Source organism: Ovis canadensis, chromosome X (genome assembly GCF_042477335.2).
Source record: "Ovis canadensis isolate MfBH-ARS-UI-01 breed Bighorn chromosome X, ARS-UI_OviCan_v2, whole genome shotgun sequence".
NCBI lineage: Eukaryota > Metazoa > Chordata > Mammalia > Artiodactyla > Bovidae > Ovis > Ovis canadensis.
Genome location: NC_091727.1, coordinates 131,525,960 through 131,553,904, shown reverse-complemented (window position 1 = coordinate 131,553,904; position 27,945 = coordinate 131,525,960). Strand labels below are relative to the sequence as shown.

At 45.4% G+C, this 27,945-nt stretch overlaps 1 protein-coding gene across 1 annotated transcript; it reads left to right on the top strand.

Moving 5' to 3' along the window:
* The first annotated feature begins 1,864 nt into the window (after positions 1 to 1,864).
* On the top strand, positions 1,865 to 21,049 carry LOC138930561 (glycine receptor subunit alpha-4). Its single transcript, XM_070290987.1, has 8 exons — positions 1,865 to 2,039; positions 2,314 to 2,381; positions 3,034 to 3,257; positions 3,384 to 3,466; positions 5,529 to 5,669; positions 8,550 to 8,764; positions 14,215 to 14,364; positions 20,703 to 21,049. Exons 1-8 carry the CDS (start codon positions 1,865 to 1,867, stop codon positions 20,991 to 20,993), a joined length of 1,347 nt encoding a protein of 448 aa, XP_070147088.1. The 3' UTR covers positions 20,994 to 21,049.
* Positions 21,050 to 27,945: the final 6,896 nt, after the last annotated feature.

The following is a 27,945-nucleotide window of genomic DNA, read 5'->3' as shown; positions in this document are numbered from 1 at the left end:
AATCATCCCACCCTCTCCTTCTCCCACTGAGTCCAAACGTCTGTTCTTTACCTCTATGGATAGGCTTAGTTTTGAAGTCAAGAGCTCTGGGTGGGAATCTTGGCTTTACCATTTAGAAACTGTATGATCATGAATAAATTGCTCCATCTTGCACTCCTCACCTATAAAAGGATAATAATGGTACTTATTGAGAGGACTGATGTGAGAACTCTACTACATAAAGCATTTAGCATGGTGCCTCAGCTATTTTTATTACTCTATCAGTCACTGGCAGGTACATAGATTTACTGGGAAAGAGGAGCCCGCTGGCTCAAAGGAGACTCAGACCCAGGACAGTAGTCACTTCACCTCCTGGCACAGGGGAGCTGGCTCTAGGGATGACAGCAGGATGGAGCAGGAGGCACAAGGGCCCAGCCAGGAGTCGAGCTTCAGCTCCACCCTTGCCCTCAAGCCCTTGCTGAACTCCTGGTCCCTGGTCTAGCTTTTGGCTGCTAAGCAGACAAGCAGGCATATGGGAGAAACTTTGCTCCCCTTAGAGGAAAACCTGTGGGGGAGAAGAGGGCTGGCCTCTAGGCTAGGCCAAAGCACACTGGCCCTTTCTTGAAATGAAGCTCTTAGGGAGATAAGATGGGAGTTGACTTTCACAGCATGGCTTCTTTACTGGGAGTCTTTCCCTTGCTCCTAGAGCCCTGCTTTTTTCTGCCTATGTTATTGTGAAAGCAAGTTCATCTGCCTGCAGCTGCCTAGACCGAGGTCCAGAGCTTTTTGCTGGAGCAGAAGCCAAACTGCCCTCTCCAAAAGCTGGGTCCTAGCCCTTGAGAGATCAGCATGAAGGCCAAACAACTGAAACCAATTCTTAGGGGTGTCAGTTGCCCTTGAGCCCTTCCCATCCTTGGCTAGGCCAGATGTACAAAGTGTTGCCACAGCTACATTAATTCTGTCACTCATGTTTGAGTGTGTTCAAGACACCATCAGAAAGAGAACACTGGATGAGGCCTCAGCTGTGAGACTTTGGGCAAGTCATTCTTCTTTTGGTTAGTTGATTGATTGATCTATCTGTCTAGCTATCTATCTATTATTTATGTATTAAATTCCATGTTTATGTGTGAGATCATACAGCGTTTGTCTTCATCTGACTTATTTGACTTAGCATAATGCCTTCCAAGTCTGTCCATGTTGCTGCAAATGGCAGGATTTTCCTTCTTTTTTATGACTAAGTAATATTCCACTGCATGTATGTATGTGTATATCACAGTTTCTTTATCCATGCATCTGTTGATGTACACTTGGGTGCTTTCCTTGTCCTAGATATTACAAAGAATGCTGCTATGAACATGGGAGAGGTGCAAATATCAGTTTCCTTGGGGATAAATACCCAGAGGTAGAATTGCTGGATCAGATGGTAGTTCTACTTTTAATATTTTGAGGAAACTCCATACTGTTTTCCACAGTGCCTGCACTGATTTACAGTCCCACAGATCACTCCTTCTTTGGAAGGAGTTTACTCACTTGTAAAATGGAAATAACAGTTTTTGGCCTATAACGTGAGCATTGTGAGAGCAAAAAGACCTAATATATGTGGTAGACTGGTGGGCTATGGTCCATGGGGTTGCAAAGAGTTGGACATGACTGAGCGCGCACAGACTGTAGTCTGCCAGCCTCCTCTGTCCATGGGATTCTCCAGGCAAGAACACTGGAGTGGGTTGCCCTGCCCTCCTCCAGGGGATCTTCCTGACCCAGGGATAGAACCCACATCTTCTGCATTGCAAGTGGACTCTTTTACCGCTGAGCCACCGGGGAAGCCCCAGGCTATAGTCCATGGGGGTCACAAAGAGTTGGACATGATGGAAGCAACTTAGCACACATGCACAGACAACTGATCTCAGTGATTAACTCTCTCCTGTCCAGAGTGGCCTTGGCAAAAGAGGAAGTCAAACCTGGGACCAAGGGGTCCCAGCCCATGTCCCCCTCTGATTTCCTGGACAAGCTTATGGGGCGAACATCTGGGTATGATGCCAGGATTCGGCCTAATTTTAAAGGTAAGAAGTATTCATCCTATAAAACCTCCCCCTCCCCACTCCCTTTGGGGACACTGAGCCACCCCCATTGCCTACCTTAGAGCCAGGAGGCTGGGGAACAGGTCTAGCACTCACAGCTCAGAGGAGCTTCACCACCCCATCACCGTGGGTCTGTGTGCCAGGCACTGCCTTCTCCCAGCAGTGCCCTGGCCTCCAGCTCAGAGAGGCAGGCTTGGAATCTTCTCCCAGATTCCTGGAATGCTCTACCAATGCGGCTGTGCTTTGCTACCCTTAGGCCCGCCTGTGAATGTGACCTGCAACATTTTCATCAACAGTTTTGGCTCCGTCACCGAGACTACCATGGTAAAGCATCTCCATGCCCCCCCCCCTTCCTCTCTAGTGTGAATGGGAGAAGCCCACCAGATAGCAAGCCAGTCTCTCCTCTGCCATCCTTTCCCTGTTTCAGGGTCATGGCTAAAGCCATGGGATGTCCAAAGGTGGTCACTAGGAGTTTATCTTTCCCCAGCCCAGGGTTTTTGTGGCTAAAGGCAGACTAGCCTAAGCAGCAGACGGTCGAGTTTGGAAGATAGCATGATGGCTAGCACAGGCTTTTAATCAGAAAAACCTGCATTCAATCTCAGACTCTACCATCTAATAGTTGTATGACTTTAGGCAGATTTACTGAAACCTCTCTTTGTCTCAGTTTCCTCATCTGTAAAATGGGAATCATAACAGCACTCTCCTCTCAGGGTTGAGGTGAGATTTAAATAAGATGATGCATATGAAGAAAGCACTTAGCAAAGACTCAGGCACATAGTAAGAGCTTAATAGATGTCTTTTCCCTTCCCATCTTTGCCATATCAGCCCAAGGCAGGCTCCTTCTCCAGTGGAAAATGCCCACTGCTCCTGAGATGTGTTCCCAGAATTTTCCTCCTCGTGGCCCTCCTCTGCAGGTAGGCTTGCTAGTCCCTGCAACAACACTGCCTCTGATGGGCCCATCTTTGTGCCCTCCCAGGACTACCGGGTGAATGTCTTCCTGCGACAGCAGTGGAACGACCCTCGCCTGGCCTACCGAGAATATCCTGACGACTCGCTGGACCTCGATCCCTCCATGCTGGACTCAATCTGGAAGCCAGATCTGTTCTTTGCCAATGAGAAAGGGGCCAATTTCCACGAGGTTACCACAGACAACAAGTTGCTGCGCATCTTCAAAAATGGAAACGTGCTCTACAGCATCAGGTGCAGCTGGCAGATGGCCAGGAGAACTCGGGGCAAGGGGCAGAGGTGGAGGGGTTGGGGGGAGGTCGCTGTGCCCTGCTGGGCCACACTCAGCCAGCCTGGCTTCTTTCTTCCTGTCCCTGCCAGGCTGACTCTCATTTTGTCCTGCCCGATGGACCTCAAGAACTTCCCCATGGACATCCAGACCTGCACGATGCAGCTGGAGAGCTGTAAGTGTCCCTAGAAAGTCACAGAGTGATGCCTGAGACACCAACTGAGATAGTTGCCTGAGATAGTCAACCCCATGCTGTGATATTCCAGACAGGAGAAGGGCAGCCCAGAGTGGGGATGGACTTCCCCAAACATACACAGTCAGCTCTTGGCCCAGGTAAGACTAGAAGCCAGAGCTCCTGAACACCCAGTCTAATGTGCTTGTCCATTCCCTCACTATTTGCAGGTCTGGCTGCCCTACAGGGCTGGAGGGTGGAAAGGTACCAACCTTATATACCAGTGTGCTTGGGCTGGATGCGGAGGGCCATTTGAGGAGTACCTCCTGTGTCCAGAGATACGTTCCATCTCACAGTGCCTGCGGGAATTCTACCTTTACTTCCTTTGAGTTAACATATTCAAGATGCCTCTACAAATCTAGAGTTGGCAGGGATGGGGCAGTCTTTGAACCCTGATTCTTTGTGAACATAGGCAACTTTTTTTTATTGAAGTATAGTTGATTTAGACTTCCCTGGTAGCTCAGCTCATAAAGAGTCCACCTGCAATGCAGGAGACCCTGATTCAGTTCCTGGGTTGGGAAGATACCCTGGAGAAGGGATAGGCTACTGACTCCAGTGTTCTTAGGCTTCCCTGGTGGCTCAGACAATAAAGAATCCACCTGCAATGCAGGAGACCTGAGTTTGATCTGAGGGTTGGGAAGATCCCCTGGCAGAAGACATGGCAACCCACTCCAGTATACTTGCCTGGAGAATGGACAGAGGAGCCTGATGAGCTACAGTCCATGGGGTTGCAGAGAGTCGGACACAACTGGGCGACTAAGCAGAGCACAGCACATAGTTGATTTATAATGTTTTGTTAGTTTCAGATGTACAGCAAAGTGATTCCATTATATAGTATTATTTTCCAGATTATTTTCCATGATAGGTTATTAAAAGACACTGAACATATTTCCCTATGCTATCCAGTAGGCCCTTGTTGTTTATCTATTTTACATATAGCAGTGTGTACAGATTACTTTTGTAGAAAAGTGAGAAAGGACAGTTCTAGGCATAGACAGTGCCCAGGGTACCAAGGTCAGCCAAGGGCTACCAAGGGCATAGGGTGACAGCCTGCAGGGGCTGTCCCAAGTGCAGAGAAGCTAAAGGATGACAAGGCTGGACATCGCCCATGTCCATTTCTTTGCCATCTCCTGGGCAAGTGAGACTGCGAGATCAGGAGTTATGCATTTGATCCTCGAAAAAGTCTTGTCTGTTGGTTTCTAACATATAATAATAGTGATGGATGGAATTTGTCCTATGTGGTCCGCTTTTTAGAATTCATAAACCACCTTCACGTCCAAGTCCTCATTACCTCCTCTGAAATGTAAGTGGAACATTTTAGAGAAGGGGAAGTCTGGGCCAAGGCCCCTACACTGGACATCTGTGAGCCTTTGTGTTTCTGCTCCCATTTCTACCCAACATGTGAATATAGTCATCTATATGGCAAGAGTCTTCATGAAATTCTAGCTCTCCATGAGCAACTTGGCACTTTTGATGTTAGCTCTCAGTTTGCCCCAGTTCAGGGCCCTGGCTAGGAGTCTGTGGTATGCACATTGGCCCATGCATGGCTGGCAGGGTATAAATAGCTCTCTCCTCCCTGGAGTGAAGTGGCAGAAGCCCCAGCTCCAAGGCTGGCTCAGCTCAAGGTATGTGGTCAGTACACATGCTTACTCCCCTGGGTTTGAGATGGGGCAGGAGGTTCCCAGCTGGGTTCCTTGACATCTTTCCAAGCCTTTTGATGTGCTTTCTAGGTCTGTCAGAATAATTTCTCTTTGGGACTTTCTAATGCTTGAGAACTAGGTAGGAGAGGAATCTGAAATCTTTCTGATTTACCCACTTAGGCTGGGCACATGAAGCAATTGATCAAGTACCCTCTTCAGAATGGTTTTTCTTTCCCAGATGAGCATGAAACTCCTAAAACCCAGGCCTTATTCCTCATCTGTTCTTTCCTGCCAGTTCTAATCCTCTCCCTACCCCCAACCAACACCCACGCTCTGCAGCCCTCTGCCATCTCTTTCACTTTCAGTTGGCTACACTATGAATGACCTCATGTTTGAGTGGCTGGAAGATGCTCCTGCTGTCCAAGTGGCCGAGGGGTTGACTCTGCCTCAGTTTATCTTGCGGGATGAGAAGGATCTAGGCTACTGTACCAAGCACTACAACACAGGTAAAAAAAAAAAAAAAACCTAGGATCTTACTGGCTGTGGGCTGCACGAAGGGCCTCCAAATGGGAGGGAAAGGAGCAAGGCAGCTGGCCTCTATTGAAGGTCCAATCTGTGCCCAATGGCATGCTAAGTTTCTTATATGTCTTATCTCATTATGGTAGTGGTGATCAGTCCCATTTCTCAGAAAGAAAAACCTGAGGTTCTAAGAAATTGAATCAGTTATCCAAGTCCCACAGTTAGTAAATAACTGATTTCAATTCAAAGCCCACGTTCCACCACCAAAGCCCGTATTCTTGTCCCTATCATATGCTGCAGAACAAATGGTCCTGTGTCAGTGAGTGGCAGGAGTGTTCCATCTGTCCTGAGGCCAACTGCATGTGTAAAGTGAGGAATTTCTACATCTGGCAGTATTCAATGACTGCACTGAAGCAGGAGAGAACAGAATTCAGGGACCAGCTGGCTTCCTGTCCACACTCCCTGCCACTGTCTCCAGTGCCCAAGCCTCATGAACTGACATGGCTTCCCAGGAGTGAAAACTGAGTCTGCAAATGAAGAGCAGCTGCTTTTCCAGCTTGAGCACCTTCCTTTTGCAGCTTCCCTAATCACTGTAGGCTCCTCATTTCCACTGACCATTTGGCTGTCGTGAAGAGCTATGATGCTGAGATAGGGGCCACAAGCTGAAGAAGGGAGATCTTGGGTCCCTCCAATGGTGTGCTGATATGCTTTGGGTGCAAGCCTATGGATATGTGTTTGTGTATGTAGGGGTGCAGATAGTTGGGGAGAGGAATGAGCCATTGAACTTAGAAAATGCTGGTGGGAGTGGAAATTGGTATAAACTTTTTCAGGAAAAAAAAAAACCTGGCAATTTGTATATAGACTTATGGTTTTCAAATTTTGCTGTGCATCATATTTCCCTGGGGAGCCTGTTACAATATTGATTCCTGGGTTCTACCTCTCAGAGATTCTGATTACATGTGCTTGGAGTGATGCCCAGAAATCTGCATTTGAACACGACTCCTGAGGAGTCTGATGCATGTGGTCCAGGGGGCACACTAAGAAACTTTAGTCTGGAACCTAAATTTTTTCCTTACCTATTGATCCAGGAATTCCACTCCTTGGAATTTATTTTAAGGAAATATTCCAAAAAATCATATTGACTTGAGACCCCAAGAGGGCTCCTGGGTCATTGTTTATACTGGCAAAAACTCAGAACTGCTCTTAATATCTACCAATAGGGCAGAAGTTAAATAAATTACATAGCACATCTGCTTGCTGGGATATTATCCAGAGGTCTAAAAGGATGCTTGCTAGGTGCTTATATCAACATTGGAAAATACAAGTGGAAAAGGTTAAGATTCAAAATTGTATACACAGAATGATTCTATTGTGGTGAAAGAAACAAACCAAAAGCATTTGTTTTAAAATCCTGGAAGAAAATAGCACCAACTGTTTCTGAAGCAGTGCGATAAGAGCAAGAACTTTGGAATCAGATAGAGCTGAGTTTGAATTCTGGCCACACTATTTACTATTTGGGAACCCTCAGGAAACATAATCTCAAAGGAGCTTCCATATCCCTACCTGTAAAATGGGAAATAATCATTTTACCTGCCCCAAAGAGTTGCTATGGGGTTTAAATGAGATAAACTATATAAAGTCAGGGCACTTAGCAGGGGCTTGATAAATGTCAGTTTGTGAATATTATTATTCCCTCTCTACCTCTCACATTTTTTCTATGCTAAACAGGTGTTAATTTTGTCATGGAAAACAAAACCGCTATCATCAAAAAGAAAAAAAAAAAGAAAGAAAATATGGATACCAAAAACATTTCATGGCTAGAAGCCTGGGGTGGGATGAAGTGAGGTGGACTCAGGCAACAGTGGGGGATCACAGCATCACACGCACGACAAGTCTTAGTCAGTCATTGATGAAATCACTAACCTTGAGGAATCAGACAGGCCTGCTAACAGCAAGACTGGGCCACAATGAAAGAACAATATACGTATCGTCTGCTTTTTGCCTTGGTTATCCTAAGCATCTACTGCCAGGGGAAGCTCTGAGCTAGTGTTTTATTAGCCTTGGGGCGTGGGAAGCAGGGTAAAGTGAAGGTGACTGTCAGAGGAGGAGGAGAGCATTGGTATGTGTGCCCGGGGCCAACACACTTTTTGTTGGTGGAATAGGACGCTGCTACCTAATGCTGTCTGGGAACTCGCTGCCCACCGTCCAGAGCTGGTCTCTGTTGGACATTGTTTCCAGATATTTGCTATCCAGCTCTTCTTACTTGCTTAAGACACAGGCAGTGTTTATCTCAGTGAATCATTGCTGGAGAGCTTCAGGGGTTTCAGGACACACCAGCAAGGATGCTGAGATTGGAGTGGAGTCTAGGCTCATCGCTTTGTCAATCATGAGAATAGTACCAGCTGCCTACGTATTCAACACCTGAAATGCATCATCTAACTTAATTCCTACACTTGCCCAGTGATGGAATGGATATTGTTGTTATTCTAGTTTATAGACAAGGAAACTGAAACTTTAAAAGCTTCGGTGTTTCACCTGAGGTCGCACAGTTAGTGAGCAGAAGCTTCAGGAGTTAAACCCATACAGCCTGGCTTTGGAGTCCTCCCACTTTTAATCCTCTTTCAGGGGAAGGCCTTCTGCTGGCAACTAAAGTGCTTGGAGCAAGAGGTCAGGTCTCTGTTGGCTACTCTGAGAGCTTCATCAAAACATACATCTGGGACCTGGGACCATTTTGAAAGGCTCAATTATTGACCCAGCTTAGGTGCCCAGAGGCTGGTCTACAGAGATAGGGCTGCCCTACTCCTGCCTCTCAGTTTCAGCTGCTGGCTGGGGACCTGCGGCCTGACACCTCACCTCTTTCCTTGCAGGGAAATTCACCTGCATCGAGGTAAAGTTTCACCTGGAACGACAGATGGGCTACTATCTGATTCAGATGTATATCCCCAGCCTACTCATCGTCATCCTGTCCTGGGTCTCCTTCTGGATCAACATGGATGCTGCCCCTGCCCGAGTGGGCCTAGGCATCACCACTGTGCTCACCATGACAACTCAGAGCTCTGGCTCCCGGGCCTCTTTGCCTAAGGTGAAGAGACATGCCAGGGACCTTGCTTGCCACAGAGCTCCCCATTTCCCATTCATTCCGCCATTCCCTCCCACTGACTATTTTCCTTGGATTTAAAGTAGAGAAGAGCCATCAAGCAAGAGCAGGTGTCCTGCATTCTCTTTCCCTGGAACACACTGCTAATAACATTGCAAACAGTGTGGAGACTGGGGTTGCAGATGCTGTCTGGCTAGGGAATGAGTAGACAGTGCTGACTTTGACTTTCATCAGGAAATACTAGCATGTCCAAGATCAAAAGACCCTCAGCAAGTAGAAAGCCCCATTTCCTCCTGGCACAGATGAGGGTATTACAGCCTAGAGAGATAGAATGACTTTCTCAAGGTCATGCTTCACAAGGAACAATCAAAGAAATACAAGGATTTTAAATTGACGTCTGTTTCTCGCTATGTCAGAAATCAGATACTATCATGAAGAGCTCTAGAGACGATGTCCCTTCTTTAGGGGTGAGTAAACTTTGAGGCTGCAAATAGCAATTAAAGTCAGTAGACACAGATTTTCTAGGGCCAGGTGATATTTTGATGACACAGAGAGATTTATGCTGATGGGACTGGACCCAGGTTTTCCCTGCCTCATGTTTTCATGAACAGAATTTAGAGGTCATCACCTCAATGTCCTTAAAGTCAGCAAGGCTCTGAGACAATCAGGGAGCAAGCTAATTCATTCATTCAGTAAATATTTATTGAGCACATACTGTGTATCAGGCATTGTACTATGCCATGGAGAAATAATGGAAAGCAAAACAACACAGTTTTTATGGCTCTTATAGTGAACATATTCCCTCTTGCTCTGTTTTGTTGGAAACCAGGCCCTGTGATCTCATATCTCCCAGTGCTTATTCCTAAGAAGACTTTTACTGGGGACTTAAACAGGGGGTGATCTGGACACTCAGACTGAATTTACAAATTTCCTATATACTGAGGTGGTGGGGCAATAGTTGTTAAGAGCAGGAGATTAGAGACAGGTAGTTTTTTTGTTTGTTTGTTTGTTTTTAGACAGTTAGATTTTTATTGAAGTCCCAGCCTCATCATTTCCTAATGGTGATCTCAGATAAATTCCTTCTCAGTCTTCTCACCTGTAACGTGGGAATATTACCTCTTCCATAGGGTTATTGCAAGAAATATATACGATAATGTATTAACAGAGAGAATGGTGCTTGGCACATAATAATCACTCAATAAATGTTAGTTATTGTTGTAATTATTAGGGGTCTAGGTGGAAAGGACTGGGTAGTGGACCTAGACCTAAAGCAGCTGGTAGTGCTCTCAATTATTTTTGAATCACCAGGAAACCTTTGAGATGATCCTAAGTTCCTCTAGGGACAGACAGTGACAAAGCTGAGATTAGGATCGCGTCACAGGGAAAGTTGTCAGAGATAATTTCCTATACAAGCATACCTCATTTTATTGCACTTCATTTTATTGTGCTTTGCATATCTGCTGTTTTTTTCCCCACAAATTGAAGGTTTGTGGCAACCCTGAGTTGTCAGATGATGGTTAGCATCTTTTTAGCAATAAAGTATGTTTAAATTAAGGTATACATATAGTCTTTTTAGACATAATGTTATTGCACGCTTACTAGACTACAGTGTATTGTAACTTTCACATGCACTGGGAAACCAAAAGGTTTGTGCGATTTGCTTTATTGTCGTGATCTGGAATCAAACCCACAACATCTCTGAGGTAGGCCTGTAAGTGTGTTTTCTAAATGGCAAGGATATTGAAGAGGCTGTGAGAGGCAGACTGGGCTTAGGTGAAGGCTGCAGGGCCAGATGAGGCTGTGGTAGTGGCCCTGCATGAAGACGAGAGGAAGAAAAGTAGTTCAGACCTAAGAACCCTGCCCTAGTTTATTGCCGCTGCCATATAAGGAGATTCTCGTCTAACTCAGGGAGTTGCTTCAGTGTATGCCTTATTCTTGCTGAGAGAACTCCTTTCTCCAGTCCCCTCCTGTGAGCAAACACCATCCATCTGCTCCCAGGAATCATTCTGTTTTCTCATATAGAAAGAATGTACTTTATTGGAGGATTGTTTGGTTTGTTTTGGTTTGGTGGGGGGGGGGGGTGTTGTGGTATTTGGTATCTCCTCATCAGATTTGATGACCTTTTCTTTATACATATATAATTGAAGTATAGTTGATTTACAATGTTGTGCCAACCTCTGCTGTACTGCAAAGTGACTAGGTTATACATATATAGACATTTTTTTTAATATTCTTTTCCATTATGGTTTATCACAGGATACTAAATATGGTTCCCTGTACTATACAGTAGGATCTTGTTGTTTATCCATGCTATATATACCTGTTCGTATCCACTAATCCCAAACTCCCAGTCCTTCCCTACCACACTGCCTCCCTTTTGGCAACCATAAGTCTGTTCTCTATGTTGATGACCTTTTCTTGGCCTCATTGGCCAATAGCAAAGTATGCAGGCATAGACCCTGAACTAAAAAGTTTCATTGACCAGCCCCACAGAGCAAGGGACTAAGTCAGAGAGCTTCTGCTCACTCTTGAGTTTGTGCAACATTAGATTTCATGGGAGCCCCAAGGGAAAATGTGGGGCCAGATCAGGGGCTTTTGAAAGCAACAGCAATCTCACCCCCAATACTATTCTAGTGTCCAGGATGAGAGCAGCCGAGGGTCACTTTGTAAGGGAACTCAACTGGGATGGCAGTTTCCCATGCTACTGGAAGCCACTCCATCTTTGCCTTTATGAGGGCTAGGGCTCCCAAAGGCACCCATCATTGTCTCTTTGCTGGGCTCTTGATCTATACAACTTCCAGTTGGTTCAGTGTATAATGGAAGGTTTTAATGAAGTTTCTACTAGAGACTGACAGATTAGACCTAAAGTTGAAACAGGGAGGAGGAACCCAATTCTTTCAAACTCCTGTCATCTAAATGGCCCACAGCTCTTGGGGCAGGTAGTAACAAAGAAGGCTAAGAGGGCAAACAGAACTAGCAGAGACAAATACTCCATCCACCTCTTCATTAATTCAAAAGCTACTTACTATATGCCAGACTCTTAGCAAGGCACTGGAGATAGAACAGCGAACATGATAACAATAGTCCTTGCCACTGAAGAGCTTACAATCTAGTGGAGGAAAGAGCCAGGTCTATTTGATGGGTGCTCAGGTGCAGGTAACCTGAGCTCATCCAGTAGGGGCAATCAACCCAGACCGGGATGATTAGGGAAAACTTCCCAGAGGATATGGTATCTAAAGTGGACATTTAAGTAAAAATCATCAAGGTGAAGGAGAGATACAAAGAGATGATTCCCTTGGGAGACAACTGAAATTGATCAGCATGGCAGGGTTATAGATTGCAAGGGACAAGGTGAAGCTGAAGAAGTAGGCAGGGGCTAAGTGCCATGCGGAGGAGGGCACCGCCTATATCAGAAGGATAGTGGAGAACCACTGAAGGGTTGTAAGCAGAGGAGTGATATGATCAAACTTACATTTTGAAAACAAAATTCTGGCTGTTGTTTGAAGAACGGATTGTAAGTGGCCAGCAGAGATGCAGGGAGATTGTTTAGGAAGCTGTTGCAATCCTTCAGATGAGTCAGGATAGTGAGTGGATGATTTCCAGAGATATTTAAGGTACATGGTTGACACTTATTGTTAACAAGACTTTCTTCTTGCCTCTTAAGGTGTCCTTTTCTTTTGATGATCCAAAGTCCTTCATGGACCTCCCCTGTCATTACCTCATTGTGGATTTTCATAGCACTTACTTATCCCTGGGGGCACAGTGGGACTGGGAGATGGTAAATGAAATAGGAGGCCCTCTTTGTAGGTGGCAAAGTGGAAACACCAAGGGATGCTTAATCAGGGTTGCCTAGCAACCCACCACTATCCTCTCAATAGAATTGGCCTAAAAGAAATAGAGCAGAGTTTCTCCATCTTAGCACTATCATCATTTTGGTTGAGATCATTTTTCTTTGTTGTGTGAGTTGGCGGGGGGAGGGGTGGTGTCCTGTGCACTGTAGGATATTAACAGCATCCCTGGCCTCTAGAAGCCAGTTGCTAGCACCACCCTAAAACTGTGTGACCAAAAATGTCTCTAGACATTTCTAAAAGCCCCTGATGGCGGGGGGAGGGGAAGATGTTTGTGGGGGTCAGCCCTGATTAAGAGCTACTGAGGTGGAAGATTTCTCTTGTGAGACCTGCTCCTTACCTGGAGTGTGCAGCATCCTCAATGTCCAACATAGCAGAGGCTGGTGACAGAAGTTGCCTGTCATGAATCCTACTCCTGCTGGGGGGCCCCATAAGGTGAGCTTAGCCACTCAAAACTTTGTAAGGAGGTGATCTGATTGAGGAAGTGGAAGGACTTCATAAACCTGAGTTCTGCCCTCCCCTCTGGTCCCACCCAGCCACAACCCTGTTTCAAGAGAAGTGAGCATTTAATCTTCACAAAAAAAAGCACAGTTACCTTTAAGTGCCCTTGCGGGATTGCTTCCAGGATTCCTTGCAGATACCCCAATCAGCAGATGCTCAAGTCCCTTACATTTGGCCTCTGTATCCTCAAATGCAGAATCCATGGATACAGAGGGCTGATGGTACCTGAAAGCTACCAAGGCAGGTAGTAAAGGAGACCACTAGGGACTGGACAGGCAGAAGCCAGCATTCTCGAAATGACAGAAGCATCCATAGCAGGGGGTGGATGGTGCACCCCATTGGGATCCCTACCCTGTTCTGCTCTTCATTATGAGAGATGAGGCCCCTGCTCTCCACTCATTTCAAATCCTCACCAGTGTCTCTTGCAAAGAATGGCAGGGAAAAAGCATAGTGTCAGAGGAAGAATAGACATGGAGGAAGGAAAGGAAGGAACTCATAGTCTGGTATTGAGACTGCAACCTAGGTAATTCACAGCATTGCTGAATTGATGCCCAGAATCCCTAAGCCCTAGTGCCATCTTCTCACTGGGTAATCTTGGCTAAGACTTTCCCCTTCTTGGCCTCGAATGTCCTCATATGTCTCACTTGTGAATAACACACCCTGCCCAATTACCACCACAGCTGTGTTATCCCAGGAGAGAACAGAAGGCAAAGAAATCCAGCACTCATGTTCATTGCTTTTTATTCAAAGAAAAGAATCAGAAAATGATAAGAATGAAAAGGACAATAAGAAGCAGAAGCAGAAATTCAAAAAGGAGAAAGAAAGGAAGGAAAAAAGGTACAGGAAGGAAAAGTAGCTGGAAGTGGAGGGTGAAGAGGGCAGAGGGGTGAAGCATAACGGGTAGTCTGATCTTTTTGACACAGTCCTTCAGATAATGGAACATATCAAGGAAAGCTTCTTTAAACATGAGAAGAAAGTCACGATAAAGCTGCAGAATAGCAGGCAGTTGATGCAGGCTGGTAATCCACGAAAGAGGCCGTGAAAGGACTCGAGGAAGGTTGACTCTTCTACTGATGGATGTTGCAGGTGTCCTACGTGAAGGCGATCGACATCTGGATGGCCGTGTGCCTGCTCTTTGTGTTCGCTGCCCTGCTGGAATACGCTGCTGTCAATTTCGTCTCTCGTCAGCATAAGGAATTCATTCGACTTCGAAGAAGGCAGAGGCGCCACCGCATGGTGAGCATAACTAGGGAGGAGCCCACTTCCTTTCTGCTTTGGACTCCTTCCTTCCTACTACTCCTCCCCAAAACCAAGACTCAGTCTAGACTGCAAGGACTAGACAGGCAGTCAGGAACCCTGGATTCTAGTCCCAGCCTGGTCACAAATAAGCTAAGTACTTTAACCTTTTTGATTCCATTTCTTTATCTGTCCAATGGGACATTCGTCTAGCAGAGTAAATTAAGGGCATGGGCAGATTCTCCTGCATAGTAAGCACTGCAAATATATTAGCCAATATTAGAACCTTATTGACTGACTTACCACAAGATTGCTTTGAGAATTAGTAGTGGTTGCTCCTGACTCTCCTCCCACCCAGGAGGAAGGTACCCCAGGTTGTCCTATACTGATTGGTGGTTAAGATTCAAGTCAGGCATTGGTGCCTTTCTAGGGGAGCATTATAAAAGGGTCCCCAACATAACTAACCTGGAATTGAAACACTACCACTTGCATCTTCTGGCTCTTTCATTTCTTTGCCTTGGTCTCCATTGGGTGCATCAGATTTGTTAGGCATGACTTGTTATTTTCTCCCGTTCTTGTTTGTGATCACCTGGGGAAGCAGAGTAGGGATCTTGTCCTCATGACAACAGAGGCGGTGCATCCTCCCCCCCCCCCCCCACCCCATTGCCCAGACAGTAGGTGCTAGGTACGCTGTCATGACAACAGAACTGCCTGAGCCACTGTCACAGAAGGAAGTGCCCAATTATGAGCAAAACTAAAAGCCTTTGCTGAGCTACATAAGCTTCACTTAATCATCAGACACACAGAGTTCTGGCATATCCTGAGCTCCAACTCCCTGTTTACTGCCTAATCTGGAGGCACTAAAGCACACATATCTCTGGGTGGGGAAACAAAACAACGATCTATCTAAGCGAACTGGCTCTAGCTTGTTGGGGCCACTCTAACACTAAGGTTCTTCTCTCTACCTAACAGCCCCACCTCCCATTTCAGCTGCTCCTGGAGTGCCCTTACCATATGTCTGCACTAAAAATATCTCAAAAGCTACCTCCGGGATTTCATGTTCCTTGCTAAGGTCCCTTTCTGCTGAGGGCAGGGTTCTTGTCTCATCTAGTGGTTCGTCGGAATTTATCAATTTTTTCCCGGCTTCAGTCCTTGAGTTGCGGCCTGGGAAGCACGCCCTCTGGTGGAGTGATCCACAACTGCACCTCCTTGAGTAGGACCGAGCAAGAGTCCTAAAAGCCTTTCCTCTCCTAGGAGAAGGCGATGGCACCCCACTCCAGTACTCTTGCCTGGAAAATCCCATGGACGGAGGAGCCTGGTAGGCTGCAGTCCATGGGGTCGCTAAGAGTCGGACACGACTGAGCGACTTCACTTTCACTTTTCACTTTCAAGCATTGGAGAAGGAAATGGCAACCCACTCCAGTGTTCTTGCCTGGAGAATCCCAGGGACGGGGGAGCCTAGTGGGCTCCCGTCTATGGGTTCGCACAGAGTCGGACACGACTGAAGCGACTTAGCAGCAGCATCCTAGGCAGAGGCCCGGGGGAAAAACATATGGCCTTGGCAGAAGGGCAAGGAAAGCAGATGTACCCTTTTCTAAGTTAACTGCTCCCACCTCTTTAGCTGTGTCAAACCTGCCCAGAGGCACCCAAATCTTATCTTCATAGGGGTTTTAATCTTGGTACCTTCTCCATGCTTACCTTAGAAAAGAACAGTCTGCCAACCCGTTCCAGACTTCTTTTCCCAGCTAGATTGCCTCTACAGGTGTCCTGGTAACAGAAGACGGCTGCGGTTGCTGTAGAGCTACTCCAGGGTGACACTTGACCCACCTCCTTCCCTGCACCTCTCCAACCTCCAACTGCCCACAGCCTATCCCCTCCTGGTCATATACAGGGTGATCCTGATGTCATAATGAAGCCCATCATAATCAGTGCTCAATTATGACATAGTTATGACAGCAGCCTGGGCCCTGCTTAGGCACCTGGATCCTGCCTTAAAGTGGCCCAGGCTTTTGATTAATGTAGATAAAACCTGAAAACCATTACCTGAATCATTAGTTCTGTCCCTTTTTGAGTTTCCTACAGTCATTGCTATCCCAGGAGAAATGTAGCCAAATCCTGGAGGTCACTGAGCAGGCTGAAAAACTTAATACAGGGTTGATTCATTTCTAGAACCTCTCTCTGGACCCTGTTATTCCAGCTAGAGAAGTGATTTTCAGTCTAAGAAGAGCTCTCTTAAGGGAGAGAGAGACTCCATAGGATTTTCAAGGATCCCTTAGCCAAGAGCAAGTTAGGAGTATTCCAGAAGTCAGCTAGCTGTTCATCAAGCTCCAGCCTTCATCCTGTTCTTCTCAAATCCCAAATCTCAACCATCCATTTGCACTTTGTAGTGGTCTCCTTCCATGTCACAGTCTAAGATAGCTTATTTTTTTCCTAGACATTTCTGCTTTGTCTTCCTAGCTAGTCTAGAAGCCTCACACAGAAGGGTCTGTTTCTCATTTTTTCTGACCTCAACAGGCCGTGGCACTTGGTTCTGGACACAGCAGCCGCAGAATCCAGTCCACCAATCTTTGCCGACTTGTTGGCAAGGGCTCTCTTTCAAGATGGACAGAGGAAAAAGCCTTACCATTATCAACAGAATAACTTGAGAAATGGAAGAAATTTAAAATACTCCCCAGTCCTCTCAGGAACTTGGTCCCAGAACCCTGCTTGCCTCTTCCCATCTCCCAGGACCCTTCCCCATTCTCCAATCTCCTCTCTTCACTTCAATAAAATCACTCAATATCGATCCATCCTTCCCATCTTCACAGCTCATCTCCCACACTGTACATTCCCATCCCCACTTGATTTTGGAATATGTTTCCTCTCTAGTCCCCCAGCCCTCCTCCCCTATAGACATCTGCCACAAAAATGCTCCATCTCAACAGCCGTGGAAGCCGCAAGTATGCTTAATGTGCTGTCATGTCCGACTCTTTGTGACCCTATGGACTGCAGCCTGCCAGGCTCTTCTGTCCGTGGGATTTCCCAGGCAAGAATACTGGAGTGGGTTGCATTTCCTTCTCCAAGGGGATCTTTCTGACCCAGGGATCCATCCAACCGTGTCTCTTGTGTCTCCTGCCCTGGGAGGCAGATTCTTTACCACTAGCGCCACCTGGGAAGCATGACAGCCACAAAGTGGAGTTTAACTCTCCACTGTCCCTCCCCAACACACACACAAATACGCACACACCTCTGAATTTGGCCTAAATAAGCAATACCCAAATTCAGGACCCTCACCCTTGAATTTTAGTCCACTCATCTTTGCTACCCCAACTACAATATGTTAAAAAAAATTTTTTTTAAGCCCAGGGTGACTTATACTATTGGACATTTTTTTTCCTCTTCTGTGGGAAATAGCTTTTTCCAGCTTGAAAAATAGTTCCAAATAATTCTCTTTAGGTTTACTGTGATTGGATAAAAGGGAAAATAATTAGATCTATAGAAACAGAAGTAGCAAAAGTTGGATTTAACTTTCTCTTTCAAAGCTTTTTGCAAACAAATACATTCCATGCTTGTATCCTCTAGCTGGAGACCTACAGGGATTAGGATGAGCAATGGGGAACAGGGAGTCTGAGGGACTCTGAACTGGAAAGCAAAAGAAAACTTCATTTTATTTACTCCCTCATTTTTCACTTCAGTTCAGTCACTCAGTCATGTCTGACTCTTTGCGATCCCATGGACTGCAGCACACCAGGCTTCCCTGTCCATCACCAACTCCCGGAGCTTACTCAAACTCATGTCCATTGAGTCAGTGATGCCATCCAACCATCTCATCCTCTGTTGTCCCCTTCTCCTCCTGCCTTCAGTCTTTCCGAGCATCAGGGTGTTTTCCAAGGAGTCAGTTCATTGCATCAGGTGGCCAAAGTATTGGAGTTTCAGCTTCAGCATCAGTCCTTTCAGTGAATATTCAGGACTGATTTCCTTTAGGATGGACTGGTTTGATCTCCTTGCAGTCCAAGGGACACTTTTCACTTACTTGGGTGATATTTTGTTTACCTCTGGTTCTTCATCTGTAAAATGGATCCAGCACAACCTGTCATGAAGAAACAGTGTGTAAATGAAGTACAGAATACAGGTGAGGTGAGCCGAGGCCTATGGTGATAGGCTGTATAAAGAACTTAGACGAAAGAGCTGAGGTCTCCCCATCACAACAACTCAGGGCCAAAGCACCACCACAAGGGTGAATTGCTTCTGGCCTACACGTGTACAGGGCTTCCCTGATGGCTCAGGGGTAAAGAATCCACCTGCTATGCAGTAGTCACAGGAGACGCAGGTTCAAGCCCTGGGTGGAGAAGATCCCCTGGAGGAGGGAATGGCTACCCACTCCAGTATTCTTGCCTAGAGAATCCCATGCACAGAGGAGCCTGGTGGGCTACAGTCCATAGGGTTGCAAAGTGATTTAGCATGCACGCACACATGTACAACTCTCTTCACAGAGGCTGGCAAGGCTCTCTGGTGGGCAGACTTAGAGATACCTTTCCCTATGCCAACGATGCCATTCTTTTTAAGGGGCCTTAGGCCATTGTGCAGAGGTGGGGCAAGAAGCAATTGGTTTTTTCTGCCAGGCACTCTGTAGCTAAGATTCTCTTCTAAGTAGACTCTTCAGTTTGAGATCCTGAGAGGATGCTGGCTTCATGAGAACAAAGCCATTCCCTGTCCTGTATTCCGCGTGTGGCTCATCAGTCCATTCATTCATTCAACTAATATCTACTGGGTGCCTATCAGATGCCAGCACTGTGCTAGGCACTGGGGACACAGCAGTGAGCCAGACTGATGTCCTTTCCCACGTATGAGCCTGCAGCAGGCAGAGAAAGAGATAGGATCTGTTGACAAATCTCTGACCTGAGCTTGTCCACCTCTGATGCCCAGTGACAGGCTAGGCCTTCTAGTGCTATCATAATCAAGGATTAATGGGACCAACCACACCAACATCTCATTGAGGAAGCCATTTTGAAATGGGTTACTATAATTATAGAGGTCCCAGGATAAAGACCCTAAGATGTCCTTCTAACTGCATAGCATGTGTGAAATATACTTTGTCTACATTTTATGCATATCTGTCATATCCATTCAGTATAGATATGTGCCTTATTCTGTTTAGTACTGAAAGTCCTAAGTATCAGGAAGGCCTCAGTTCCGGGCAAACTGAGAAGATAGTTGGTACCATCCCACAAGAGGTTATTTCTTACATAGCTGAAGCTTTTACTGCTATAAACATTGATACTTTAAAAAATTATAACCATCTCTGAATGAAGTATTCCTAGGTTGTAGTATATACTTATCTGTCCTATGTCTAATTTCCAGGTTGTGAACCACCACTTGTGATGGCAGTGTGTCCTTTAGAAGGAGACAAAATGGGGCAGGTTGAGGTTGTATAGAAACCAACAATAAATAGGCTCTGAGTTAGGCCCTGAAAGACTCTTATATGAGTAAAGTTCTATTGATCACTCAGGGGCTTTGGTTCTCTCTCTCTTCTTTTTCCTCTCTTTCTCCCTCTGCATCTCTCTCTAGGTCTCTAACCACCTATCTTTCTGGCCTTACCTCCTGACTCCCAGCTGTGTTGTAGCTACTTAATGTTGTCAGTTGTCATTTTTATTGGACAAATGAACTTTGTGTAGTCTGCTACATTACTTAATGCTTAGATAAAATTTACCTCTTCAATGTTAATGTGTTCATCAGAATTCACGAACTGCACATGAATGGAATGTGTATTGGGTAATAAATGTTACCCTAGAAGTACACACATCTGCAAGAGCATAATCAGCTTTACCCTAATTCGGATAACCCACTAGGTTATTTAAAACTTTTGGAATTTTCAGAGATAAACATTTTTTAAAAGATACTATGTACAAGGAGAAATAATTCTGCAGCTTTTGGAAGTCATCAAAGTCAAGTTTCCAAGTCTCACTATCTCAGCTGTGCTTTCTAAAGGTTTCATTGTTCTGTTTATTCTGTTTATTACCAGTCAGAGATAACTTGACATTGAGATGTGCCTCTCACAGTGAGTTGGCACTTTCCTGGGTTGTAGATGGCTCTAAATGATGTTATGCATTTTAAAAAGGCAGCTCAAGGCTTATCTGCAAATGGAATCATAAACATATACCATACGTGCCACGTATAGCTGCTTAGTGTACATCGATCTTGTGAGTAGTTCTGTGACCATAAAAAAGCATGCGCTGAGCCTGTGTGCCCACCTACCCTGTCTGCATAGCATCGCCTGAGATACTTGTGTGGTGTGGTCTCTATTCTTCTACTTTAGAACTGTGACCTCAAATTCTGCCTTTTCTTCCGTGTAATTCCAGGAGGAAGATATCATCCATGAAAGTCGCTTTTATTTCCGTGGCTATGGCCTGGGCCACTGCCTGCAGGCAAGGGATGGAGGTCCAATGGAAGGTTCTGGCATTTATAGCCCCCAACCTCCAGCCCCACGTCTAAGGGAAGGAGAAACCATGCGAAAACTCTACGTGGACCAGGCCAAGAGGATTGACACCATTTCCCGAGCTGTCTTCCCTTTCACTTTCCTCATCTTCAACATCTTCTACTGGGTTGTCTATAAAGTGCTACGGTCAGAAGATATCCACCAGGCACTGTGAATAGGAGCTTAAGAGTCCAGTTGTTGGCTTCCTGCTTTCCCCTTGTGGGCTTTCCCTCTCCAGTAGATTCCATCAAGGGATGGGCATCTCCTTCCTGATCTCCCACTCAGAACTTCAACAGCCAATCCCAAAGCTTTGTGGAGCTACAATGCATGGTGCCAATGGTGGCTGTACTTAGAAAGATGGCTCACCTCTCTTCATCCAGATTTTCTGCATACTATCCCATTTCTCATGAAAGTAAGGTTTGGCTATTTTCTTGTGGCCAGGATAACCCTGACTGGAGCTTCTCTGTCTTTCAGTTCTCCGATAGAGGATATTCAGAACACTGCTACTAGATTCTGGCATTTGTCATCTTAACCTGCACCAATCTTTGCCCTGCCACCTCCTACCCAAAGTCTGACCTTTACCATGACCTCTGTCCCTCCTACCACGGGTCAAACAGGAATCTTTTCCATCCCCAAGTGCTCCCCTGTGTGACTTAGTCATGTTTCCTTGACCCTGGGAGGAAGGCAAGGGGACAGATTCCCCACTACTCAGCTTGGAACAGTCATCAGCTACACTGGGGTAGGGTGTTGCTATACAACCCAACAGAGAGGTCTTCAAGTTTCCTTGAACCTCAACACTGTTAAAATGGGGTCAGGAATCTTGGACTCTCAGAAAGACCACCTTTCCAGATCTACCCAAATTTCCTGATCTCAGAAATATTTATTGTATTCCCTAACTAGCTAGCATCATGGAAGGGTGTGTTTGACTGCTATGGAGTATGAAAAGAGAAAGATGCTTAGTCTTTTAGAAAGTTACTTGATGATGCTATAAAGCTTTCAACAAAAGTGAGCCTAAGGTGATAGGGCCTAGGAGGATTAGAATACTATCCTCAGAGAGTCTTCTGTTGCCTGGACTTTTCGTTTCTTCTTTTTCTCTAAAGTCTCTTTATTTCCCAGGACCGCTCATTTCCAACTTGCTCCTTCACCTCCTTTCAGTGAGCAAATAATAATACCATGCAACCTTGCCCAGGATAAAGCGGCCTACGAGACTCCTGGGAAGGAACTATGTATATAGAGGATCCCTATCCTGGACAAACATTGACTTGGCCAAGCTCAGGATGGAGTTGTCAAAGTTAGAAAACCATAATTTGGATGTATTTCTTAATCCTTCTCATTTCCCTTCTCTTTCCACAGTAAGGAGGTAGAGCAGTCAGTTGAAGCTACCCAAAAATATCAGAATAGAAAGAGTGTGGAAGGGCTCATCTCAGGCCTGACACTGGGACACGGGGAAGCATGGGCCTGTTACTCTGAGTCCTTTGAAATGATCCAACTGGGAAGAACTGTAAAAAGGAAGATTAAAGTGCAGGGCTAAACAGCTGGAAGACAGAAGTGATCAAACAATCTCTTAAACATCTTGTCTTTTTCTCTGAATCTAGAATAACTAACTATGTAAGTTGAGTCTCTCTCTCTCTGTCTCTCCCTTGCCCCGTATCTTCCTCCCTCCCTTTCACTTCCTCCTTTCGCCCTTCCTTAAAAACAGGTGTTCAAAATTGAAAGTCAATAAATCCAATGACCAAAGCAGATCCTACAGACAAACCAAGAGCTCAGCTTTCTTTCCCCCCTTTCCCCATTGAGCTTGTCTGCCCTTTGCTCTTTGTGGAGATACTCCTCTTGTCTCTTGGCTTTTTGGCGAGCATTCTGGGCTGACCAGGATAGCTGGACCAGAAATTAATCTTATTGAAAATATTAATTATGGTGGCCAAGGCAATTCCAAACTAAAGGACTGGTTTAAGAAAGGAGATTAAATTGAGGGGGCAGAGAATCCCTGTTTTCCCATTTCTGCCCAGGTAGTGCCAATCAATGAGAGGCCACAAGCAATACCCCTTTGAAAGGAGCAGAGAGTATCTCTTTGATACTCTCCATGGTCAGGCTGGGGTGTCAGGCTACTGCAGCCCGAAGGCGGGGGTAGTGGGGGGTGGACTATGGAGATGAGCCTATTGCACAGAGCTCTACTTGTTGTAGATCTTGTCCAGATGGGCCAACTGCACAAATCTGCCCTGTTGGAAGTCTCAAGAACAATGCCCTGGAGACAGCTACAGCACTGAGCAATAGAGCCTGCCCAACTGGGACTCAGCTCAGGGCATCAGCTGGTGCTGGGAGCCAAAGAAGCCAAAGTACCAACCAACATAATAGCCCAAAGGAGTCCACAAAGCAGCTCAGAGGCAATGCCAGGTGGAAGGTACTGTCCCTCCCCATCGGAGCTGGCAAGTGGAGAAGGGAGACACAGGGTGTCAGAATCAGGTGCAGATGGCTTTCATTTTCCTCACCCTTCCCACACAAATATGGGGGCGAGGGGGGGTGCTGGGTCTCACTGGGTCTGACAGCTAGCAATCCATTCAATCGTAGAATTCTTGAACTTTGACCCTTCATACAATGAATTGGCAGGAGACAATAATGAGACTCATTTGGAGGTCTCTTCTATCTACCCTCATTTTTACAATACTCACTGCTAGAGATCCACACTACTTTCTGCCTGGATCATGTATGAAATAATTTTTAGTTTTAAAACAGCATATTTTTAAAGGGGAACAAACTTCCTACATAAATAAAGTGTTTTGTGTTTTCATTAATTCATTGTTAATATTTAATGTCAGTTAAATATTTTATACATATATTTTTCCAGAAAAGGGCTTTATTTTTCCTGTTGTTATTAAGGCTATCAGCACCTTCATCTCCTCTTTAGTTTGGGCTGCTCTTTGAAAAGCCAGTGGTCTGTCTTCCTCTTTCCCCTCAATCCACTAGCAAGCAGGACCTCTTGCTATTCCAAATTTCACAGTCATATATATTTTTAAAATTTTCCATGTGGAAGAAAGGTTGCTGTTGTTTCAGTTGCTAAGTAGTGTCCAACTCTTTGCAACCCCATAGACTGTAACCCACCATGCTCCTCTGTCCATGGGATTTCCCAGACAAGAATATTGAAGTGGGTTGCCATTTCCTTCTCCAGGGGGATCTTCCCGACCCAGGGATTGAATTCATATCTCCTGCTTGGCAGGTGGAATTTTTTTTTTTTTTTTTACCACTGAGCCACCTGGGAAGCCCAGGAAGAAAGGTAGTGAATAAAATGTATTCCTTTCACTTTTTCTCATAAGCCTTTCCCCCCACCTATCACCAAAGAATTGACACACTTCTAGATGAAATGTTGACTCTTAACATTATTTTCCCTCTCCACTGAGCCATGCAAATATCCCAACTTTGACCAGAACATATTGCCTCCTGGGAATCGTTATACGTGTCCCCACTTGCCTCTCTCCATTCTCAGTTCACTATTATCAATGTGGTAATTATTATTACTATCTTGTCATTTGAGGCTGTCAAAATCTTACATTTAAGTTCACTGTGTTGGGATTAAAGATCTTCCTAGGTTGCTTTGTTGATGAATAATCAGGTAAACATAGAAACCACCAAGGGATCTGGAGCCCAGATAGTACTATCCCTTGCTCAATGGAAGAGATGTAGAATAAGCTCCGTGAGGACATGTTATACAGCTATTTAAGCCACACAGACTCTGGTACATAGGAAGACTCAGCATGTACATGTGGGATGAAAGCATGACTTCTCATGTGGTCTATTATATACCACAGTTCTATTCATTTGCTTCCCATTAACCTATTGATTACAGAAAAATACACTTGGAAGGGAACTTATAAAACCAGATAAAGTTTACACACACACACTCAAACTGGTCCTTTGGTATAACAGAACCTAAGTACAGAAGACATCAAAATTTGGTAAATGGCATTACTGAAGAAAGAATGATAATGATCTGATTAAACATTACTAACATGCCAAATAAGAATAGTATCAAGCTATGTTTCAAAAACCAAGCACCAAATGAAAACTCAGGCAGTGATTAGCGAGTATAGGAGCAGGGATTCTGGCAGTACAACCACCTGCCTCTCCCCATTCAATATGCTGTTTCTACCGGAGAGCCAGTCATCCTTGAAGGGATAGCAATTAGCCTCTTCTTCCCAGCTTCACACTCCCTTCAGTATACATCTAGGATAGAGTTTGCATTCTACAAACTTGGACTGGTGGCATCAGAACAGCTCGTTATCAAATCTTAGGCCAGGAGAAGGAAGGCCATCTGAACCAGAGGCTTTCTTGCTCACAGAGCATTCTCTTCACGGAAGAGCAAAGTCCAGCTCCTATCATAAAGTCACCTGAAAGAGTCCCTTGAGGACTCAGCTGTTGCCGTCCCACCTGAGTAGCTCTGCCTTTCTCAGTCTCTCCTTTCACTGTGAGGCTTTCTGCAAATGCCCTGGCTGCGTCATAGTGTGCGGTACACTACCAAGGAAGGACATGCTCTCGCTATCAGCTCCCTGGAATAAGGGCAATTTTTACTATTAAGTTCAGGGAACATTTTGCCTTACAGAGCTGGATCTAGAAAAATGTACACATAGTCTCTATTTTCATAGCTTCCATTCATGACAGTGTAGTGATGAAGAGCATGGTTTTGGTACCAGACAGAGCCGGGGCTTGAATTACAACTCACTAGATAAGAGTTCTTGGGACAAATGACTTCATCTCCCTTGGCATCCCTCGCAGCTCTGTAAAGCATCTGCCTGCAATGCAGGAGACCCGGGTTCAGTCCCTGGGTGGCGAAGATCCCCTGGAGAAGGAAATGGCAACCCATTCCAGCAGTCTTGCCTGGAGAATCCCAAGGACAGAGGAGCCTGGCAGGCTACCGACCATGGGGTCACAAGAGTCAGACATGACTTAGCAACTAAACCACCACCCTAGGAATCAGTTTCCTCCTCTAAGGGGTCATTTGAAGGCTCTGAAAGATCCAGCACACAACAACTAAGTGGCCTTGAGAAAATCATTGAATCTCTCTCTGATTCAAATATTCACATCTGTTCAATGAAAGTGCTAATAGTACCTACCTCATAGGGTTGTTTTGGCAATTAAATGTGTTAATGTAGCTAAAGTGCGCTTAACTCAGTACTTCGCACATAGTAACTGCTCAATGAAGATTAGCTATTATATGACCTGACCAGTCATAGTCTGGTCATATCATAGCTTATCAAATTTTCAGTACAGGGACCTGGTTGGAACGTCAGATTGCCATTTTTGCATATCTCTTCTTATTGAGTCCACACTCACAAAAGAGATCAACTGAAAATAACCTCTCTTATATTTTCAGTCTCTCCACTGTCACTGGGTTCTTCCTGCTGGCATATACAATACTTATAAAACATGTAACCATGGCAAATGGCTGGATCTCTCTGAACCTTAGGTTTTTCAGAGAGAGGAGGAGAAGGGGAGGAGGAGGAAGATGGAAGGGAGAGAGGGAGAGGGCAGAGAAGGAATGTCTCTCTCATTCAAAATGAAAAATAAAAGTAAAAACTACCCTCCATTTGACCCTGAAGTTATCTCTAGCTATTAATTTATTGCCCTCCTTCCATTCATCATCAAGTTTACTAAAGGGGTGTCATTATTAGGTGTTTGCACACATCACACTGCCATTACTCCGCAACACACTGCAATCTAGTCTCCGCCTTCCCCACCCTCACTCTACCTCAGGTTCCTCACAGCCCCTCCCTATTTGCCATCTCAAGTCAACACTTCTCTATCCTAATCTTTCATAACTTCCTGCAACATCTAACCGAGTTGTCACACCTTCTTTGAAATCCTCTTCTCCCTTGGCTTTCATTTCCCTGTTTCTTCTCTTGGGCCTCCAGTAATTACTTCTTGCTGTTCTCATTCTCCAGTATTTCATCTTTGGCTTTCACCCCCTCCTCATTGCACACCTACTGCTTAGCTGTTCTCAACTATTTCCAGGCTGTGAGAACTTATATGCTGATGATTCTCCAATTTCTACCTTCTGTTCCGAATCTCCACAGCTTTAGTCCTATTTTCCAATTTTCTGTTGAACATTCTGAGCTGGGTGCCCATAAGGACCTCAAACTCAGTAAGTCAAGAGCCAAGCAATTCACAATCTCCTTCAAATTTCCTCCTCCATTCTTCCCAATCTTTGTGAGTGGCACTTACCTACCCAGACACCTAAGCCAGTGCCGGCGACGGAATGAAACACCAACACTGCAGAGTGGTTTAAATCTTTATATTTTAACACTTGCTTCTTACAGCTGCTTAATTTTATATCCTTTGCACAACAACCTACAGGGCAAGCTGCCAAGCACTACGATTCAGAGACTATACAGTGCGCAGGCGCAGGGCGAGATAACCTTTTCCTTGGCTTATTTACTGCAGCTAAGACTTTGTTTTGGGGAACTTCCTTATCAACTTAGAATCCGTTTTGTCCCAAGGTCTGTTCCTTTTGAGGAATCAGAGAAACATCCTTGTGTGCAAGCAATGTTCTTTTCCCATGGGAACAAACAGGATTTTTAGCTGAACATCTCGTTTGCAAGAATGCTCAGCCCTGGTTGACAGTCTCGTTTGCAAGCACTTCTCAATCTTCCTTAAACCTAGTTCCCTACACTGGGCAGAACATCTCGTTTGCAAGAATGTCCAGCCCTGGTTGAGAGTCTCGTTTGCAAGCACTTCTCAACCTTCCTTAAACCTAGTTCCCTACACTGGGCAGAACATCTCGTTTGCAAGAATGTTCAGCCCTGGTTGAGAGTCTCGTTTGCAAGCACTTCTCAACCTTCCTTAAACCTAGTTCCCTACACTGGGCAGAACATCTCGTTTGCAAGAATGTCCAGCCCTGGTTGAGAGTCTCGTTTGCAAGCACTTCTCAACCTTCCTTAAACCTAGTTCCTTACAAGCCAGAAACTTGGGAGTGAGCCTTGACAACTCCTTCCACAACCCTCAGATCAAATCAATCAAGTACTGCTGAGTCCACCTTTCAAATATTTCTGAAATCTGTCCCTCTTTCTCCAACCTCCCTGGTCTCATTTTGGCTCAGTTTTTGATTCCATTATGATTTCCTACCCTTTTCACACTAGTGT

Excerpts from the sequence above, each read along its gene's own strand:
- LOC138930561 (XM_070290987.1), top strand. The coding sequence starts at position 1,865 with ATGCACAGACAACTGATCTCAGTGATTAACTCTCTCCTGTCCAGAGTG. Across the intron at positions 2,040-2,313 it reads GATTCGGCCTAATTTTAAAG|GCCCGCCTGTGAATGTGACC; the intron begins GTAAGAAGTATT and ends TGCTACCCTTAG. Across the intron at positions 8,765-14,214 it reads CCCGGGCCTCTTTGCCTAAG|GTGTCCTACGTGAAGGCGAT; the intron begins GTGAAGAGACAT and ends TGGATGTTGCAG.